Here is a 22,151-nt window from a genome sequence, read left to right as displayed (position 1 = left end):
CCACCTCTCGGGGAGCTGGATTACCTACGCCGATGAGCGAATCCTTCCCATCTGCATAGGTTGTGTCTACACAGAAGTACTACAGTGGTGCAGCTGTGCCGCAGTGGAGTTTTAAGTGTGGACAAACCTTAGACACCTACACCACTGCCTTCTTTAAGATTGGGGCAAAAGCTTCCCCCTCCACAGGGCACCCCAAAATGGAATACCCCATCTTTACTAGCCTTACAAATTGGGTTGTCTTAAAGGCAAAGGTTAGCTCAGGCGTATAGCCTAGACGTTAAGCAGAATGTGAACACAGCTACAAAGAATTAGTTGAGCAAGAAGGGACTTGCATATTATAACACCAGCTGCTGCCAGCTTCTGCTAAACATCTCACTAAGGAGCTGAATCACAAGATCCAGAAATTCCATCCTCCAGGGATGTCTCTTTGATTTTAACTCACAGACTGTACAAAGCACACTTGTCCTATGGGGCGGGAGTGTCAAAAACAACAGAACCAGGGGTTCTGGGCTCTTTCAATGGAAATATCCCTGTAGAGAGGTAGAAGTTTAGGGGTCCAGGGGTGTACAAAAAACAGGCTTTCCTGTTCGCCCCAGAACAGCCACTTCTTGTATCCAAGGAACCCAGTTTCACATTGTCAGTGTCCAAAACCAATTGGGAGCTGCCCCTTCCTCTGGCACAGCTGCAGTCTGCGTACACAATAAGCAAAGTCGTCTTTGGCTGCATCTGTCCAGTCCTGCGTGCATAGCTGTTCATCTCAGTGATGTTTCAATAACACTTGTTTTATTCCCTGTTAGATCCTCCAATGTATCTCTGGTGGTACACAGCTGGGCACATCGAGCTGGGCAATTTTTGAGCAGTTTGCTGCAAAACCAATCATTCATGAGTACAAAACCAGTTGAACATGGGTGCCTCCCATTAGGCATCTAAATCCATATCTATACACCTAATAAATTGGCCTGATTTTTTTCTTGTTTCTTTTTAGAGGTGATGAGGGGTTCTTGGCACTTCGTAACAACCTGGCCACTTACTAAATATATAAATACAGACTTGGGTGCCTGGAACTTCACTTAAGTGACAACTCTACTTATTGTAGTACAGGATAGACACACCAGGTGCAGTTATTGCCCAGAGAAGCTTATGGTCTGTTTGATTCATGATTTGTATTAATCTCCAGAAATAATGGTCTTTCACAGTAACAGATCATCAATAAGACAATAGTTACTATTTATTTTGTTTTCAAAATGAGCCTGTAACTGTAAATATTAAGAGGATTTAAAGTGAGGAGCCCATGTTCCCATAATACAGCCACAGTCCAGCTAGGATGTAAAATTTCACTCTTGGGTTCAGTAGCTTGCAATGGACCGCTGTTTTCAGAGTGGTTGGTGCAGTAATCCGTGCTTTGCCGGTACCGGGTGTTTGTTTAAACAGCAAGAAAAAAGTTTCCATTTGACATCAGCAAAGAGGTCAGAAGAGGCAATGCATTTGCTTAAAGGAAGGAGAGGATTAGATGGGGTGCAGAGGGAAAAATGCTGATTGCAACTTTCCTTCACACTGCAGCATACTTGGGTAAATCAAATGGATGACCTCTGAGAAGAACAACTGGAAAGAAACAAAAATGTGGGTGGGACCTCCAAGATAAGAAGTAGATGCAGACTTCAACCAGTGTGTGTTTTAAATTCCCATATTGTACCAGTTAATGCAAAATTTGCTACCTATTTTCAAAAGTGAGTCTCAGCTTAAAGAAGAAAAGTTCTAGTTTCTGAGCAGCTAGTATTATTGGCATCCTTCTAATCCATCTGCTTGGTTTCTCATCCCTGTGGACTCTTCCCAGTCCTTGGAGTGTTTAGCGATATTCATGTAGTTACATCCTGCGATCATATATTGCACCTGCTTTTTATAATGCTGCTCATTCACTGGTCGCTGCTTACTGCTGGATGTGGAGGAAAAACCACAATATAAACACCAGATTTTAAAGAAGTTTATTTAAAAAAAAAATACCTTGAGCCCTGCTACATTTTGCATAAGTTCATTTTTCCCCTCCTTGTAACAGTCTCCTCAACATGCTGTGTTTAAAACTACACAGGTACCCAAGTGTCTGTTCAGCATCATAGGGCAGACTAGACTAAGGCCATGTATACACTGCAGAGTTAAGTTGACCTCATTTACATCGGCATACAGCTGCCACAGTAATTACATCGCTTGTGCATGTCTACACTTTGCTTCTTGTGTCGGTGATGCATGTCCTAACCAGGAACACCTGTATTGACTGTACAGTACTGTTAGCGTGGGGCATTGTGGGATGGCTCCTGAAAGCCAGTAACAGTTGTCATAAGCAATGCAGTGTCTTCACTGACGCTGCGTCGACCTCGGATCTACCCCACTGGTGGTGTTAAGTCGGCGTAGCAGGGGAGTTACATCTGTGGGAGTGAAATTTAACTGTAGACTTTTCCATAGTGAAGGTCGACATAAGCTGCCTTGCATCAACCTAATTCTGTAGTGTAGACAGTAAGTGAAGCTGGGGGGGAGGGGAGCGGCCGCTTCTGCTCTGAGGACAAGTGGCGCTTTTTTAATTTATAGGCGCCTTTTTTAATTTTTACTCACCCGGCGGCACTCCAGGTCTTCGGTGGCGGGGGCCTTCACGCGCTCCGGCTCGGCGGGGGCCTTCATGCGCTCCGGGGCCTTGGCGGCATTTCGTACCTGGCGCGCCGCCCGGTGAGGACAAGTGCGTGGCACCTTTCTTCCTATCCGTGCCCCTGTTTCTCACGTCTGCTGCCCCTGTTTGTTCCACCGAGCTACGCCACTGAGCGTAGACCAGACCTGAAGCGTGACAAAGAGCAATGCATGCAGCATCCCAACCTGCAAGTCACTGATTTATCTCGGCAAGCTAACAGGGTTTCGTTCCTTAATAGACTCTTTCTACAAAAGTGTTCAATGTCCATTCACAAGTATTTGCCCAGCAGTCCAAAGAAAGTGGTGCTGTGGCTTGCATTTCAAAAGGCTGCTTTGCACCCATCCGACTGTTCTTAATTCCGGTTAAGACCGACAGACGAAGGAGTTTGGTTGCGTAAACCTGGTAATCATTTAATGAACGGAGGCTGTGCTGGCCATTGTGTAAAAGGAATTCCATGAGGTAAATAGATCACTTGAAACTTCACACCGTTTCCACTGACTCGCAGACTGTTGTTTGTATTGCAGTTGCACCTAGGAGCCCCAGTCACAGACCAGGCCCCTATCGTGCTAGGCACTGTACAAAACAGAACAGGGCTGTGGTGTTGCCCTGGAGAGATGCTCATAGACTGACTCTTTGTACTGCAAGAACTGGAGCTGCCAGCTTTGATTAGTTTGATTTGTGTGGACATAGCCCAGTTTTTCCAGCTGGCACTGTGACCCTTTGGGAATAGGTCTGTCAAGTTATGGGTTCCGTGTTGTCTTTTGAAAGTCACTTGGAGGGTAACCTTCATTGTTTGTTTAGAGCCTCTATCTTGTAGCAGGGACTAGACAGCCACTGGAGAGGCTACATTTGGGAAGCTGTGACAGAGCAATCAAAGGCGATCAACATTGAATGGCTCTGTCTTAGTGGAACAATGGGCTTGCTGCTGGGTTAGTGGTCCAGGAACCTATCCTTGCAACAAAGCCAGTTGCCAACTGTGCCCACATCTATTCAGGGGGCACCATCACAGGGCCTAATAACATCAGCCACACTATCAAAGGCTCGTTCACCTGCACATCCACCAATGTGATATATGCCATCATGTGCCAGCAATGCCCCTCTGCCATGTACGTTGGTCAAACTGGACAGTCTCTACGTAAAAGAATAAATGGACACAAATCAGATGTCAAGAATTCTAACATTCATAAACCAGTCAGAGAACACTTCAATCTCTCTGGTCACGCGATTACAGACATGAAAGTTGTGATATTACAACAAAAAAACTTCAAAACCAGACTCCAGTGAGAGACTGTTGAATTGGAATTCATTTGCAAATTGGATACAATTAACTTAGGCTTGAATAGAGACTGGGAGTGGCTAAGTCATTATTCAAGGTAACCTATTTCCCCTTGTTTTTTCCTACCCCCCACCCCCAAGACGTTCTTGTTAAACCCTGGATTTGTGCTGGAAATGGCCCACCTTGATTATTATACACACTGTAAGGAGAGTGATCACTTTAGATAAGCTATTACCAGCAGGAGAGTGGGGTAGGGGGAGAGAAAACCTTTTGTAGTGGTAAACACCAATTTTTTCATGCTTTGTGTGTATAAAAAGATCTTATACATTTTCCACAGTATGCATCCGATGAAGTGAGCTGTAGCTCATGAAAGCTTATGCTCAAATTGGTTAGTCTCTAAGGTGCCACAAGTACTGCTTTTCTTTTTGCGAATACAGACTAACACGGCTGCTACTCTGAAACGGGGATGGTAAGGTCACACCAAGGGGAATGCAGCCAGGAGTTCGTTGTTTTCCTCAGATCCAGCTCTAGTGCTGTTTAGGAGGAAAAAGGAGGCAAGAAATTCCATTGCTCAGCCCATGTGTGCTTGTTTTACTGCCACCTGGTCACTGAAAGGTGAAACTAGAAAACTAGTGCGTTGCTAGCCAGGCGGACCCTGGGGAACATGGCTAAGCAACTGGGAGGGCTGTGGCACTTGTTCCAGGATCCAGGCAGCCAGACTGCAAATTCCAGCTGCCCAAGGAGGGCGTTGGATGTGGGGTCTGCACATGGGAGTGCGCTTGAGAGACCCAAAATGAGGAACAGTGATAAATCACTGCCCAGACCCAGGGGCTTGGAAATGTGAGAGATTCAGGAGCTGGATCCAATCACAACAGCCTGGTGTCCATTCAAAGGGTTGGCAGGATCGTTTTGTGACATGTACTTTGATGCTATTAAATATCAGTGGATATAAAATAAGGGGGAGATTTTCCAAGGCACCCCAACTCCCAGAGATATTCAAGAGTAAATAGGTGCCTAACTGCCCTTTTTGCCTTTGAAAATCTCTCCTTGAGTATTGGGATGCTCGTTGGTGTCGTCATTCCTGTATTCCCATTTGATAAACTTATTTTTTCCAAGTTACTTCACTTTAAAGCGTTTCCTCTGGGTGAATTGGTGATGGCTGAACTTTATTATTAAGTTTTGTGTAAAAGCCCAGCACTTCCTCCCTTCCTGCCACTTTCACTGATTGATTGGGATTTGTTGGCTTACAGAATACAGAAGATGTTGCATATCAAGCTTTCCACCGTGGCATATGTGACACTCAAGAAAGGGTTAAATTACTAGATTAGTGTCCTTCCCTCCAACTAAGATCCGTTAATGAGTTTATTCGGCTAAGACTCCGTGTCCTACTGCAGGGCCTTGGTGAGTGGAGTTTTACACCACTAGTCAGAGTTGGAATTTGGATCTCTTACTGCTCGTGTAGTTGAATGTTTGTTTCTTTCATCGACGATGCCTCATTTTCCCAACATATCCTGGCTCTAAGTCCCATCTCTTTCCCTGGAATGATACAGATAATATATTAACAAAAATAATTAAGAATAAAAATGTTCTGAATCCCTTGGTCATGTCCGTGTCATCTCTCATCTCAACTTCTACTGTGATCACCACCATGACTCCCCACCTCTTCTGTCCCTCTCCCCTCCAGGTTTATAAAAATCACCTCCTGCCACCTCACTCGTGTCTTCCCTTTCTTAGGCGCATAAGCCACTGGAGGAACCTATCTGCATCAAGATCAAAGTCCTTCAAAGCTTTTCGTAGATTTTTTTAAAGGACTGTTGTGATTATCTAGTCTGGCCTCCTGCATAACACAGCCCATAGGATTTCCCTATATTAATTCCTGCTTCAAATCCAATAGTTGTGCTTGAACTAGAGCGTCGTCTTTAGAGAAAATCATCCTATTTTGATTTTAAAATGTCCAGTGATGGAGAATCCACCACAACCCTTGGTAAGTTCTTCTAGTGGTTAATTATCCTCACTGTTAAAAAGTGCATCTTATTTCTAGTCTGAATTTGTCTAGATTCAATTTCCAGCGATTGTATCTTGCTCTACCTTTGTCTGCTAGATTGAGAGGTCTCTCTCATCTAATTTCTGTTGCCCATGTAGGTACTTGCACAATCCAACTTCTGCACAAGTCTTTCCATTCCCACCTCCTGCTTCCTAGGTTTCTCTCAAGTGATTTTTGGGTGTTTTGTTTTGTTTTTTGCTTGCATGGTCCAGATTTTGTCTTGTTAGAACAACCTGTGGTGGGTGTCTGGCAAGGACCCCTCCAAAAAAACCTTCTGAGTAACCACCAGTTCTGTGGAGCGTTCCAGCTCGGAGCCCTCTTTCTTGTGGTTGTGCTTTTAAACCACGGGTGGGCAAACTACGGCCTGCGGGATTGGCCCCCCGGTGGTGCTGCAGGTCCCGCGCTGCTCTCAGAAGCAGCTGGTGTAGGTAGGAGTTTACTACAATAGCAGTTTCTTACAATCCATTACATATCAGTAGCACGTTCCTACGCAGAGCAGTTTAATACACTATACCAGCCGCTTCCCTGCGCGGCGTGGGGCCAGGGCAGGTGGGCAGGGAGCCTGCCCTAGCCCCAGTGCGTGTCGCTGCCACCCTGGAGCCACTTTAGGTAAGCAGCGCTGGGCTGGAGCCTGAACCCCTCCTGCACCCCACCCCCAACTCCCTGAGTGTACCTCGCACCCCTCCTGCACCCCAACCTCCTGCCCTGAGCCCCCTGCCACACCTCTCCTGCACCCCAACCCTCTGCCCCAATCCCTTGCCCTGAGCCCGTTCCTGCACACTGCACTCCCTCCTGCACCCCAACCCCCTGCATACAGTTTCCCCACCCCGATGTGGCCTTCGGCCCAAAAAGTTTTCCCACCCCTGTTTTAAACTGTAAGCTCTTTCAAGGCAGGGACTCTTGTTTGTTTGGCTTATCCTCTTTTGCATCACTACCTCTTATTACTTTCTCGTTTTTGTCTGAACCCTTCAGTGCTGTTACTCCAGACACATTATTCACCCCATGCTTTAAAATTTACCGCTTTCTCTCCCGGAAAGGAAACTACACTAAACACACAGTAGTGCTTCCCAACACTCTTTGCTACACAGTTCACCATTTAAAGTAATGAACTTAAAACCCACCTGGTTTTAAAACTAACTTTGAGAGAAATACTGTATATTAGCAGCTTGCACTACTTGTGCTTAGGGGAGAGAGACTTCAGAGCAGCCACAGTTGTTCCAGTGAAATGCCTTGAAATGTTAGCAAAGCAACTCGTTACGCTGCTGTGTTGTACCTACCAGAAGCAACCTATAAAGCCTTTTGAATTAAATCCCCAATATGTTTTCAAACTCTCCTCTTCAAATAGAGTTTTGGCGTGCAAGTGGGTGTCCTCATCTAAAGGTTAATAGTTTAACTGTATGGGATAAATATTTGAAAGTAGCATATCTGTTTCCAGTAAAAACACTCTGGGTAGAGACTTCCTTTTAGTAGCAGACTGAGTTTTGTTATTTTACGTGCCTTAGATGTAATTGAAATGGAATATTTTTAAAATGGCAAATCTTTCTGCGTGAGTATGCCAAGAGTGGAGTGCAAAGGCTGGTGGAGGACAGGGCTGAAGTGCAATGAAAGGAGGGGTGGAGGTGGACGTGTGTGTGTGTGTGTGTGTAACCCAGCCTCTACTATGCCAGACTAGCCTGTGTTCTCCTGTCACTGAGATGGGGATTTAAGAATGAGAGCACAAATGGACTACAAAGTCAATGGTCAGCTGGAATCTCCCGGTGTCTGAGTCAGTACGGTGCATGATTGTTAATTGGATCTACACAGGAATTTGAGGTTGCACACTGCAACTATGCACTGTTCTGGCTCTGTGGCAGAGTTGCAAGTGAACCTTGTAAATTGAGAGTTGAACTGTTGGCTTCAAAAACTGGAAATAGAATTCCTTTTCCTACCCCTAGTTTCAAAGAGATTGTGGGTTTGAAGGACAATCTGTGGCTGCTTAATTTTGAGTGGTTTCAGAGTAGCAGCCGTGTTAGTCTGTATCCGCAAAAAGAAAAGGAGTACTTGTGGCACCTTAGAGACTAACCAATTTATCTGAGCACAAGCTTTCGTGAGCTACAGCTCACTTCATCGGATGCATTCAGTGGAAAATACAGTGGGGAGATTTATATACACAGAGAACATGAAACAATGGGTGTTACCACACTCACTGTAACAAGAGTGATCAGGTAAGGTGAGCTATTACCAGCAGGAGAGACCCGGGGGCGGGAGGGGAACCTTTTGTAGTGATAATCAAGGTGGGCCATTTCCAGCAGTTGACAAGAATGTCTGAGGAACAGCGGGGGGGGATAAACAAGGGGAAATAGTTTTACTTTGTGTAATGACACATCCACTCCCAGTCTTTATTCAGGCCTAAGTTAATTGTATCCAGTTTGCAAATTAATTCCAATTCAGCAGTCTCTCCTTGGAGTCTGTTTTTGAAGTTTTTTTTGTTGCAGAATTGCCACTTTTAGGTCTGTAATTGAGTGACCAGAGAGATTGAAGTGTTCTCCAACTGGTTTTTGAATGTTATAATTCTTGACATCTGATTTGTGTCCATTTATTCTTTTATGTAGACACTGTCCAGTTTGGCCAATGTACATGGCAGAGGACCATTGCTGGCACATGATGGCATATATCACTTTGGTAGATGTGCAGGTGAACGAGCCTCTGATAGTGTGGCTGATGTGATTAAGCCCTATGATGGTGTCCCCTGAATAGATATGTGGACCCAGTTGGCAATGGGCTTTGTTGCAAGGATAGGTTCCTGGGTTAGTGGTTCTGTTGTGTGGTGTGTGGTTGCTGATGAGTATTTGCTTCAGGTTGGGGGGCTGTCTGTAAGCCAGGACTGGCCTGTCTCCCTAGATCTGTGAGAGTGATGGGTCGTCCTTCAGGATAGGTTGTAGATCCTTGATGATGCGTTGGAGAGGTTTTAGTTGGGGGCTGAAGGTGATGGCTAGTGGCGTTCTGTTATTTTCTTTGTTGGGCCTGTCCTGTAGTAGGTGACTTCTGGGTACTCTTCTGGCTCTGTCCATCTGTTTCTTCACTTTCGCAGGTGGGTGTTGTAGTTGTAAGAACGCTTGATAGAGATCTTGTAGGTGTTTGTCTCTGTCTGAAGGGTTGGAGCAAATGCAGTTGTATCGTAGAGCTTGGCTGTAGACAATGGATCATGTGGTGTGGTCTGGATGAAAGCTGGAGGCATGTAGGTAGGCATAGGTCAGTAGGTTTCCGGTATAGGGTAGTGGTTATGTGACCATTGCTATTTAGCGCCATAGTGTCCAGGAAGTGTGTCGTGTCTTCCCCCCCTCCAACCCCCCGCTGTTCCTCAGACGTTCCTGTCAACTGCTGGAAATGGCCCACCTTGATTATCCCTACAAAAGGTCGTCCCCCCCGCCCCCTCCGCTCTCCTCCTGGTAATAGCTCACCTTACCTGATCACTCTCGTTACAGTGTGTATGGTAACACCCATTGTTTCATGTTCTCTGTGTATATAAATCTCCCCACTGTATTTTCCACTGAATCCATCCAATGAAGTGAGCTGTAGCTCATGAAAGCTTGTGCTCAAATAAATTTGTTAGCCTCTAAGGTGCCACAGGTCCTCCTTTTCTTTTTAATTTTGAGTGTCCATGGAGCAGAATAACATGACCCTTTCCTGGGTTACAAATCCTCTGGAGTGCATAAAATCCAAAAAGCCAGAAATGACCTTTACACATACAGCACAGCATAGTTTCCATGGATCCAAATGACTGAAGAATCAGGCCTTCACTCTTATGTTTCTGTTATTGCTGACAATAACACTCATTAGTGACTGATTATGGGGAATTTCACGTTCATTTGTTGCCACATGTTATTGACTTAAACATCCCTCTTTCAAGTATAATCTAGGATGTCATTGAGTAGGTGTTTCTGAGTAACACAGTGCTGTGTTCTACAATTAAGCACTGGAAATTGAATACAGTGAAATGGACTGTGTTAATGATAAATACATTTTCAAGTTGTAAAAATTTATCAATCTAGCATCTATGCACCCACCGTATGTTCTACTCTCACCACCACGACCACCACCTTTTCCTCTGGCTGTTTTGTCAGACTAATCCTCCTTTGTTTTTTGTCAAAATGCCTAAAATCAAAGCACATTTTTTTAAGTTGGCTCAAAATGAAAAGTTTCCACCTAACTTGAAATTTTTCGATTACTGAAAAGTTTTGGAAAAGTTTTTGGTTTTGGTTCAACCGGAAGCAAAACTTTGTTTCAAATTTTCAGAATTGCTCAGGAACCAAAAACATCCGTTCTTCACCCAGCTCTATCTTTTCTTTGATCTCTATTTCCACTTATGTCATTAAGTCTTAACTTCTGCACAAATTGTTTACAACGCAGTAAATATTATTGAGAGTCTAACTTTAAAATATAAAGCAGTGGCAGTCTACAAAGCATACCCCATGGGTATGGTAACTTTAAAAACAGTAACCCATGCTTAGCCATTAGTTAGACTTGTGCAACCATTTTCATAACATTTATTATATCAGCGTGTAGAGGCCCCAGCTGAGATCAATGCCCCATTGTGCTGGGCACTACACACACGCATAGTAAGACACCGTCACTTTTTCCAAAGGGTGTTAGTCTAAATAAACAAAACAGACAAAGGATGGGAGAAAGGAAGTATTAACTTCATTTTACAGATGGGGAGCTGAGGCATAGAGATTGTGACGTGCTGCAGGTTATAGAGGAAGCCTGTTGTGGAGTCAGATATTGAGCCTTGATTTCTCAAGTCCCAGTCCTTTCCTTAGCCACAACATCATCACAGATTTCAGTGGATGCTGGATCGTGCTCTAATGTAGGGCTTGTCTATTGTGCTTCCTATGCTGAAAAAAGATGGGAGTTTTTATTGCCCTTTTGTGCTTGGATTTGTATTCCTTTCTCTTTCCCTTATCAACTTATTTTGCTTAATAGAATTTTTTTAACTGTAATGATTGCTATAGTAATCTGTGCTTCTAGAAACCCAGGACTTTGCTAGTACGTGCAAGAAGATTTACAGCAAAGTCAGTTTGCGCATTGATTTGAACAAATGATCAATAAATGTAAGACTTAAAGCTCCGCAATGTGTGTGTAATGGAAAAGGTTCCAAGATATCTGTTCTGAGTCGGACTAATGTCCTTGGGAAGTGAAATGAAATATGTCCAATGGATTTTTAGATAAACTTGTATCCAGCTCACTTTTCCCCCTTCTGCCTACTGAAACTGTACTGTAAGTGAATAGCATTGTGATGCACAATAGCTTCTACTAACGGAGGTGTGCAATAGTAATGCATCCGTTTTTAAAACTTAATTTCCTTTTTACTGTAATCAAAAAAGCCAGGGTACATGCTTCTGTACAGGGTGAACTGATGTGCTTTGTGCATGGACAGCCATAGTTTTTTGGGTTTTGTTTTACAAGATGTAGACTTACTTTCCTATATCCTTGATTATACTGAATGGAATGTGTGCCTGGATTATACCAGCTGGACTGTTGCATGTAGGGCTGCCAGCCCTCCAGGATTGTCCTGGAGTCTATAGGAATTAAAGGTTAATCTTTTATTAAAGATTGTCATGTGATGAAAGCTCCAGGAATACGTCCAACCAAAATTGGCAACCCTAGCTGCATGGCTTGTAAATTCTTTGAGGCGGGGACCATCATTCTTCTGTGTTTGCATTGTGCTCATAACAATGGGGCCCTGATCCCTGAATGGGCCCCTGGAGGCTGCCCCGTTACAAAAAAAACCAAATAATTTTATTTATTAAAATTAAAATTCAGCCAGATAAACTCTTGTATGCTAAAAAAGCCACGGAGCTTGCCTCTCAGGTCCTGAGGCTGATGCACACACTGGTCTGTTCCTGGGGCCATTTGTAATGTGGATGGTCAACATGTTTAACTGCATCTCCAAAACATCCATCAGACAACATGATTTTAGGATGCCAGATTCTCTGATGAAAATCCACGTCCCTGGGATCAGTGTTCACTTTGGAAACACCCCTTTCTGCTCTGCCTGGACATTTATTTAATGTCCCTATAAAAGCCTTGACGTATGTCTAGCTGCTGGAGACGATGATGCTGTGAGAATGTTCCAGTCTCCTGATGACTGGCATGTTTCTTAACGAGACTTGAAAGTAAAAATAGATGGTTTCTCTATAAGCAAAAAATGTGGTCAACCTAACGGCTGTCTTAAACACAAAACCCTAGCACAACGGGAACTCTAGGGCAGCGGAGCATCTCTTTGTGAATCTCTTAATTCTAAAAATACAGCTTCTATTTCCAGCTCTTGCCAATGGAGCTGGGTATGAGGGAGGACTCTTTCTGTGGCAAACTGAACTCAGGTGCTAGTTTCAGGATGATACCATGTTCTTTTTCAAGTCACAACCATGGCCTGCCTTGAGCTCCATAGGTCATCCAACGGCAAAGCAGAGTAGACAGAGTGGTGAGACGCAGGAGACTTCTGCAGCAAATTTGGTAGATTACTGAAGTAGTTCTTGCATCCCTTGTACAGCCATGCTCATTCTACCTCTGAGCACTGGAATGAACTCTGGAGCTTTGGGTTCAATTCCTGCCCTTACCACAGCCTTTCTGTGTGACTTTGGGCAAGTCACTTACCTTCTCTGTGCATCAGTTCCCCATCTGTAGAATGGGATGATACCAGTTCCTTTCTCTAGCAGTTTGCCAGTCTTGTGTGTTTAGACTGTAAGGTCTTTGGGACTGATGCTGGCTCTTGCTATGTGTTTATACAGCACCTAACACAGTGGGGGCAGCAATCTTGGTTGGGCCTTCTAGGTGCTGCTGTAATACAAATAATAAGAATGTGGATGCTAGGAGTAGTCTGCTTCCATGAGGATATGCAGAGTAAGAAGTGATTATTCAAGTTGGCTGGGAAGGTCCTAGTTACCCATTCTGCATCATGCTTGTCTTAGACATATTACTTCATATGGAGCTTTAACTCTCTGTTCTGTACAGTTACTCTCAGCCTGCTGTCATAAATACGAAGTTTGGGTCCAGCTCTTGCTTAGATGGGTGTACTTGGTAAAATGCATGTCTTTCTAAATGGTAATAAGGGCATTTTCCAGAAGGAACTGGGCAAAGAGATTTACATCCTACTGGCTTCTGGAATCCGCTTGTGATGCCAAAGTTAAACAGGGGTCATGAATAATAAAGATAATTATCATCATTGATCCTGAGAAATCAATAGTTTTTGGGAGGGTGGGAGGTTCTGTGGCAGTCATTCTGCTGTGTTGTAGCTCTCCATTGACTTACATCACCTACCTGATTTTTTATTTTTTTATTGATTTATTTGTGATTAAAATTGTGTTTGTATTTTTGCCCCACCAGGATGAACTTGACCTCACAGACAAACACCGAGAAGCCATGTTTGCACTTCCGGCAGAAAAGAAATGGCAGATCTACTGCAGTAAGAAAAAAGTAAGAGACTTTGGTTCTGCGTGTCCGCGTGTGAGCGAAATGGACATGGGTTTGTCTTCTGTATTCCTTATTTTCTGGAAAAGTTCTTTAAAATTTATTAGAAAGCAGTAACCTTTCTATAAGGCTTGTTGAACCATACTGTAGCATTGAATAAGAATGCATCTGTACTACGGAGTACTAGAGAATGTCTCAGGAAAAAATATAGAAAGCATCTTCTTGCCTGCTAAAATCATTGGATTTTAGAGTAACTTCTACAAAACTCTGATCTATTTCTGTGGGGCTCGAAATGGTTTTATCCCTTTTTAAGTTCTAGAGCACTTCAGTGTAAAGGATATTTGACCACCTGCCCTCCCCCAATTAAATATAGATTCCCTCCCCCTACCCCAACACATACACACTGATGAGGATCAGACTATTTCGTCCCTTCCCCAGAATACCTCCCTTCAAGGCCTTGAAATTGCCACAAACAACTTTCTAGCCAAGCAGGAGTGGGAAGGAATCTCTGCAGTGCTGAAGTCTCTTGCTCTTGGCTAGAGGAGTTTCTGCTGAATTATGCACACAACAGTTGTTCCCTCTCTTCCTCCTCCCTCCCCACCCACCCCCCCCCCCCTTTGAATGCACTGCTGTTGTGATCTGCAGCTCCACCAGCCATCAAAGGGTGGTCCCAAGAATCCAGTCCTGATTTTTTCATGATGGCAGGCTCTGTTGAAATAGCTTTCCGTTTTCATTCTGAAAACCTGCTGACTTGACTATGAATTTGAGATTAGTATTGCAAAAATATAGGAATTCTAGACTGGATCAGACCTGAGGTTCATCTAGTCTAGTATTTGATCTCTGGCAGCGGCCATCACCGAATGCTTTGGAGGGCAGTGTAGGAACCCCGCAGTAGGGAAATGTGGTTAATCTGCCCCTGACGCTAGGTTTCTTGTTAGTGACTGACTTAAGCTCCAAAGTCTGAGGTTTAATATTCCTTTCAAAGTTTTGCTGTCATTGGCTCTTCATATGGATATCAAGAATAATTAATCTCTTTTTAGAATCATGTTCTTGGACTCAATGACTTCCAGTGACAGTGAGTTCCACAGTCTAATTACACATTGTATGAAAGTTTCTTTCCATCAGTTTTGAATTTGCCACCTTTTAATTTAATTGAATGTCCCCTTGCTCTTGTGTTACGAGACAGAGAATGATCTCCCTTTCTCCAAAAATATTGGAATAAACATTGGCTGCATTATGGAAGACCTGGAAAACTCTGCTGTACAGTAGGTGGGGTGGGAAGTTTTATAGGGCATAAAGGCTGAGATGGTAAGGTATAGTCCAAACAAGACTGAATATAATTTGTATACTTGACTGCTTTCACTATGAAGTTTGTCATCTTCCAGGTGATGGATGGCCCCCACGTATCTTACACTGAAATCTTCTAGAATTAAAAAGGGATAAAGCCAGTAGGGTTCTACAGAATTAAAATAACGTGACTCTGATAAAAACCAAGACTGTCATTAAATCACCAATTCATTAATAAAGAAATTGTCTGAAACCATGTTAATTGGACTGTAGGTGCAGTAGAATCCAGGTACGATACAGCACTGGCTGCCTTTTCCATGTCTGATGGAGTGAAATCTTGATGCCCTCCTAATGGGCACACAACTGCAAAGTTTGAATTTACGCACAAGTGGCATGAGCATATCTGCTAGTGCTATTAAATTTCCTGTTAGAAAATGGAGTATAAGTGATGTATAGATGTATATGCATATGTTTCTAACACCTCTGCTCCTGGTAACCAGCATTGTAGGGTAAGGGCAGTCAAAGACCCGTTTTTGTTTTTAATAATAATGATACTGTCTCTTCTAACAACTGAAAAACTTATAAAACTGGGAAGGGAGGAGACTGGCTTTGAAGTGGTTACAAAATATAGCGCCATACCTTAAATAGTTCTTCTATTGACCTGATCACTCCCCACCACAGTTGCCATTAAACGTGACATTGGGAGGGAAGGGAAAAGACAACTTCATGCTGTTGAAATGATGCCATTGAAACTATTAACATCGACTAAGGCATTTTAAAAAAACTCTTTCCCCTTTTCTTCCCAACAGCCATCTTCTTGTCCTTTTTGTTAGCCTAATGTTCTGATGGCCCATGATTTATTCAGTGCATTAAATCATTCCTCACACTGGTCAGATGGTGAATCTCTCTTCTTCTTCTCTCTTCTCCCCAGTTATCCTCTTGTAGTTTGTACTGAGAGGGCTTTAAAGTGCTAGCTCTTTAATGGGTGGGGCAAGTCAAATCTAGGGATGGGTTGACCCTGGGGAGTTTGGGATTCACAACAGAGCTCACTAACCTTTTCCTCTCTCCCCCCACATACCCTCCCCTGCCTGTAATTTTAAACCAAGGAGAGCTGCCAGAGTTCAGATGTGCTGAGAGAGAGACAAGTCTGATCAGATACGAGATAGTGATCTACTTGCAGCTCATACATTGTGTCTGGTGTTTCTAAGGCACCTAGGATTTAAACTGTCTGGCCAGGAGTTCTGCAACCCCCCTTTATTGTGGGTGGTCTCCTCTAAGCAGAGTACAAGCTGTTTTTGTATGTTTTTGATGTTTTTGAGCCCATGATGCTCCTGGGTTTCAAAATTAGTTAGTGTCCATGCGTCCCTAATAACTTCTTTTTATTAGGGAGACAAATTCTTCTACTTGTTCCATAAAACTCACTTCCAGTGATGGCTTCCAGGGCCTGCGATGCACCCAAACATGGCTTTTTTTTTTTTTCTTTTCAATTTTGGACAATGCTTCATGGAGAAGTCCCCTGAACGGATTCAGTCTTGAGGTGGAGAGCTCGTGTCTGGCCATGGAGTTCTAGAATGCCAGGGGTCGTGGAATTTGACAGCTGGACTCATTGCCTATGCCAGCAGTTCAGTGGTGGATCCATCGCATACTAGTAATTTTTCAACCTTGCTGGAAAAGTTGGACGTGAAATACCAGAGATTTCTGGGGTCCTCTCGTAAATTGCATCCACTCTCTTTTTAAAGGCATAAGTCTCATACTATGTACTATTCAGTGGCACCAACCCTTTCCTTCGTGATGTTAGGCCAACAGAAGGCTTATACTGCTCTTGTAGGATTACGTTGGAAGCCTCTAGTGAATAACATTGAAATCTATCGTACAATAGGACTAAAATATCTCGGGCTTAAATTTGAGGGGAGAAGAAAAGTTAACAAATTAATAGGCACAGTTCTTAACCAGCAAGACAAGAAGAAGAAAATTCTGGTTCATCACTGCCTCCAGGTTCGATGGTGTCATCCACTAGCACATTTGGATAAGCACAGGAGCAATTAAGTCTTAAATCAAGCACAACCCTATAATTATATGGTGAATGGAGCCTACATGTTATCTAACCTGTTGGAGTAGGGTTTTGCCGGGACTAACATACTCTCTTCATTCCCTGTTCCAGCACATGCATGCCTTACAAATTGCTTGCAACAGTTCGACCTCGCAAGGATTTTTAAAGTAACTAATCAAAGAAATATATTGGATCTTAAAAATGTAATCCTGTGGAGCAATTGGATTCCAGTAATTCTGGGTTACATTCAGGTACCCTGCTCTCCTCCCTAATCTGGTGGTTCTTAGCCACTCCCACTCTGAACATGTGATAACCCTGGCAGCCTGGGTTAGCCACAGAGCATGTGAAGAATCTTATTTCCAAGTAAATATGTAGTCGATCTGAGGGAGGGAATAAATGCTGCTGAACAAATGCTTTAATAGGTAGGTATAGGTTCTAGAACAGTGGCCACCAACCAGTCAGCCAGTTGATCGCAATCTCCAGGCCACTAAAAGCCCAGCGACGCAGCGGGGCTCAAGCGGGCTGCCTGCCTGCCCTGGCCCCACACCGCTCCCGCAAGCGGCTGGCTACTGGCATGTCTCTGTGGCCCCTGGGTGAAGGGGGGAAGTTGACTCCATGCACTCCTCCTGCCCTCAGCACCATCCCCGCAGCTCCCATTGGCCTGCAACCTGGATCTATAAACCACAACTGACACTAATAAGTAAAACGCATAAAATGTCCAATGGATTCTGAGAGATTAGGTGCAGTGTGACCATATGACCCCTGTACCCAAACTCCCTCCCAGAGCTTGCACCCCTCACTCCTGCACCCTAACCGCCTGCCCCAGACTCAGCCTGGAGCCCCCTCCCACACTCCGCACCCCAACCCCCTGCCCCAGCCCGGTGAAAGCAAGTGAGGGTGGGGGAGAGTGAGAGGGGAATAGAGTGAGTGGGGTGGGGCTTTGGGGAAGGGGTGAGGTAGATCCTAAATTGATTTTAAGTTCAAAAAGTGATCTTGTGCGTAAAAAGGTTAGAGACCACCGTTCTAGAAGGAAGAAATTGCAAGTTTTAAAATAATTCAGGAGAGACCATTTTATATCTGGGATGCCTTAGGTGTTGAGATTTCATGGTGAGGATCTCAGGTTAACAATCTAAGCAAAATTGTTGATTCTGATCAGCTGCTTTGTTATAAATCTCGCTTGGGTATTTAAAAAAAATAAATGCAAACCATCTACGTGCTAGTCTCGAATATCTGGCTCCTCAGCAAAAAGTTGGAAGGTCTCTTTGATATTCTCTAGCTAGAAACACATTCTGTTTTTCAGCAGGGGAAGGATAGTCCATGGACTAGGACTGGGGCTTACCTGCGTTGCCTTAAATTGCTAAGCACATTCAGAGTGGCCAAGATTGTCACATGACTTTAAAAACTCTGTATAGGTTGAAATTTTTGGATTGCCTGGCCCTGATTTAATATCAAGTCATTGTCTGAAAGAATTAAAATGTAGTTTAACACTGACTCCTGCCTGGCTGGACCAATGAGATTGGCTCCAGCACTGTTTGACTGAATTAAGCTGACTCTCTCTTCTCAGCCAGTGAGGTCCACGATGTGTCAACTGTAGCAGCTCTTGCACCTGTCTTTGATGGTGCTGGCTACTGTCAGAGTCCAGACACTGGACTAGATGGTCTTTGGGGTGACCTAGTATGACAAGTTCTGCACCCCATTTCTAGGGTCCCCCGTCTTCCTTTTATTCGGTGCTGCTTCTCTGCTCTGACCTTGAAGCAGGCTTAGATATTCACAGTTGCAGATCAGGACCAAAACAGGGCTCACTAGCAATCAAGCCTCCTCAGAGAGGGCAGCGAGGCAGTGCAGAGTTTCAAAGTAGCCGTCTGTGAACAGACAGTGCATCATCAATGACCTCCTCCCCTTTGGGGTTTGCTTCCAAATCTCCTGTCTTTTCAGGGTCCAAAACCCAAAAGGCCATGCTCGAGTCATGGTCACATGTGTTCTCGGATAGGAGACAATTCTCATGGCTTTACTGTGACACAATCTCCTGTCTCTGGACACTATAATTTAAACATGCTGTCTAAGTCCTAAAGCTTCTGCAAATGAATGAAGTTGCATCATCCTGCAATAACTGGGCTGGTACATTAAGCCCTAACTCCACTCTGTCTTCTAAGGGTATGTGCACACTACAGCAGGATCTGTAAATCCCTGTTTGGGTAGATGCAGCTCTGATTAAGCTAGCATTATAAAAAAAAACCAGTGTACCTATGGCGGCATGGGTGGCACCTTTATACAACACCAGGTAGGGCCTTAGTTATCTATTCCGGTGGCTAGCCTGTGCCACCATGTCTACTCTGCTGTTGTTAGCACAGTAGCTCAATCAAAGCTAGCACGGATGCATCTACCCCAGCTGGAAATCGCACCTCCAGCTACAATGTAGAAGTATCTTCAGTTGTAGCAGGAATCTGTTTTGCTCTGAAAGGCGCTGGCCTATGGAGGACTCCGCTATGCCATGGGACCCTTGATGTGGACTGTGGCGGCTGCTGAGGAGGTACGCGGTTGCCCCATATCAAAGGCATGTGATACCCCCTTCAAAGCCACGTGTGCACAAAACAATGAAACGCCAACAGACGTGCCAAGACTTTTGGGGTTTTTTTTCCTTTTAATGCTATGGTAGTTGACAAAAGAGACTGGAGCATTTCAGAGTCCTGAGAACGCTTGCTTCTGTGACAGGAATGTGACATCTGTTCCCAGCTTCTGGCAAACAGAGGCTTGGGATGCTCAGACACTCATGAGACCCTTAACTTTTATATTTGAAGGGTGGGGAGGGGAGAGTGGCATTCATGGCCAAATTTTGCGAGGGGTTGTCTTTCAACCTATTGACTTCGGCCTTCGGGTCGGTCACTTTGTAGCATGTACATGACTGGCTCATCCAAATGACATCATGTGAGACTGCACCGTGCCCTCACTGGAAAGCTGAGGTGTAACCCTTGGGGTGGGAGCAAGGCTTTGCACGATCCTATCGGTACCCACACAACCTTGCCGCATGACAGTCCCAGCGCGGCAGCTGCTCCTCCTGACTTGCAGCAGCTGTAGCCACCATCTTGGATTCACAGGGTTTTCTGGCTCTCTCACAACTGGCTGCTTTGATTCTTAAACTGATGGTGCTGGAAGTATTACAAGATGGCAGCTGATGAGAAACAAAACAACCCTACTTAGAGGGATTTGAATTGATTATTTAGTGGGAGCCATGTCGGGGGGAGAAAAAGCCATGTTATGTACAATAGCAAGTCTGTGGGCAGTGACCCAAACAGGGAGTGGAGCAAGCATTAAACAGAACAGTCATGCAGCACTCAGATCAGGAAAGGGATTTAAGGATTATTGTAGAAAGATCCTTTGAAGTTGTCAGTCCAGTGTATGGCTATAATAAAGAAGGGTAAAGAGGATACGGATATGCATCAACAGAAGGATAAAATACAAATTTAAAAGTAATATCAGACAAAGACTTGTTTTATAACTTATCTAAACCACTTTCTTCTCTGCTGTTCCCTTTCTCCTAGAAAGGACATTGTTAGAAAGTGTGGGGAGGAAGGGGAGTGATTCTAGCTTTTAAGTTTTTTGGCTTTGAGGTCAGGATAGAGAGTGCTTCAAGATGACCCTACGGCAGAGAAGTCCCAGTTACAAAGTGAGTAAATAAATAACACTTATTCCGTAGCACCTCTTAATTGCAAAACGTCATGGCCCATTTCAGCTGAAGTACAAACTTCAGTCTGTTGAAGAAGCTCCCAAGTCAGATGGGGAAATGCAGGGTTCATGCAGAACCTGATCACACACAACCATGTGGAATGGGCTGCTAGCTAGAATCTGCTGTAACAAATACAGTAGGGCTATGACTTTTTAAAAACTAACTCTCTGGTCGCATACTACATTTGTAAAAGCAAAGTGCGGGTTGGGAAGGAATGAAACATTAGCTGAAGAGACGGTACAACTCAGAGCAGTATGAGTAATGTGATTTTTGAAAGTGCAAAGACATCTTAGTGCAATTAATATCAGGTGCAAATAAGTGAAATATTGAACAGTGTGCAGTTAAAGTCTACATTTGAAATCTAAACTCTCAAGTCAGGATTCTACTGTAGTATAAACTGGAAACAACTAAGTGCAGAGTGGATTTTGAAGAAGAATGGGGTAAATAGAAAAGTGATTGTTAAATGATCTCCCCCCACCCCCCAGCCAAAAGACCTTTTTTCCTGTGTCAGTGCCTTTCACCTGTATCTCTGGGGATCTTCATATTCTGGTTAACAATTGTGTTCATATCTTTGTCCGGTGGCTTATTTAGTAGTTTGGCGAGATATCTGTATCTCCTTCACTTGAAAACCATTTTCACTGTGGTACTGGAGACTGACAAAGATATTTTAAAAAAAAAAAAATCACTTGGAATTTTGCCCTGTTTGGTCATCTGGGTTGAATGAAAAACATTTCACGGCCTGTTTGCATCCTGAATATGCCTACAATTGTTGTTGCTACAACAGGTTGAAATATTATGCCAGATGCAGCATTCTGCAGATGATATTTTTAACTTTTCTCACTGCAAGGTACAGAAAATGGCTGTTTACATGGCTGGGGGTGTTTTTCAATAGGAAATGTTTGTAGTTCTTATCTTTAAAGGTAATTCCCTTTTTAGTTCCAATCACAACACACTCTTTTGTTTAAGAGAGGTTTTTCCCAGTCTCCGGCCAAAAACTGCATCTGTTAGCAATCTTTTGGATTTTAAACTGAAGCTTTTTAAACAATGAACCATCTGACCATGAAGGCATCTGGTCATGCTGTATTTGCTTATTGTTAGAATAATTTTTAAACCTTGGGAAAAGCAAGGAGTGTGTGTAGCGGGGTGTTAGCATTAGAGAAAATAGACTGGTGTATAATGCAATGTGCTTATCAGGATGCTGAGGTTATCGGATCAAGGAGCAATCCTATTAAATTTCAGCACTTCTCGGCAACACTTGTTCTAGCAGTACCATTTCAAAAGCATTTGGCATTGTAGTGGAGAACATTATTAGTTGCGTGTTGATTAAATGGACACCTTCTGAAACTAAGTGGCTGGGGTGAAGCTAAATATTTAGAGGGCCAATGTGAGCAAAATTCTCTGTTCCACTAACTTCAATCTGAGTTGGCTACACTGAAAGATGGAGGAAAGGGGGGAATGTATCTCAATTTTAGTTTGCTTTGTGAATTTGTCAGCACTGGGTATGTATGGTTTCAGAGTAGCAGCCGTGTTAGTCTGTATTCGCAAAAAGAAAAGGAGTACTTATGGCACCTTAGAGACTAACACACTGTAACGAGAGTGATCACCTAAGGTAAGGTATTACCAGCAGGAGAGCAGGGGGGGCGGGAG

General features: G+C 43.8%; 1 protein-coding gene across 2 annotated transcripts in view; it reads left to right on the top strand.

Annotated features, from left to right (window-relative positions):
* Positions 1-22,151, top strand: part of DAAM1 (dishevelled associated activator of morphogenesis 1) — a 187,739-nt gene that overhangs the window by 81,305 nt on the left and 84,283 nt on the right. For both annotated transcript variants that reach the window (XM_084632792.1, XM_084632791.1), the window contains exon 3: positions 13,360-13,449. In XM_084632792.1, coding sequence (XP_084488918.1) covers positions 13,360-13,449 — 90 coding nt within the window. The remainder of the gene's footprint in view (positions 1-13,359; positions 13,450-22,151) is intronic.

This window comes from Lepidochelys olivacea (assembly GCF_965140295.1).
Source record: "Lepidochelys olivacea isolate rLepOli2 genome assembly, chromosome: 6".
In the NCBI taxonomy this organism is placed as follows: Eukaryota; Metazoa; Chordata; order Testudines; family Cheloniidae; genus Lepidochelys; species Lepidochelys olivacea.
This window is presented reverse-complemented; position numbering and strand designations above follow the sequence as displayed.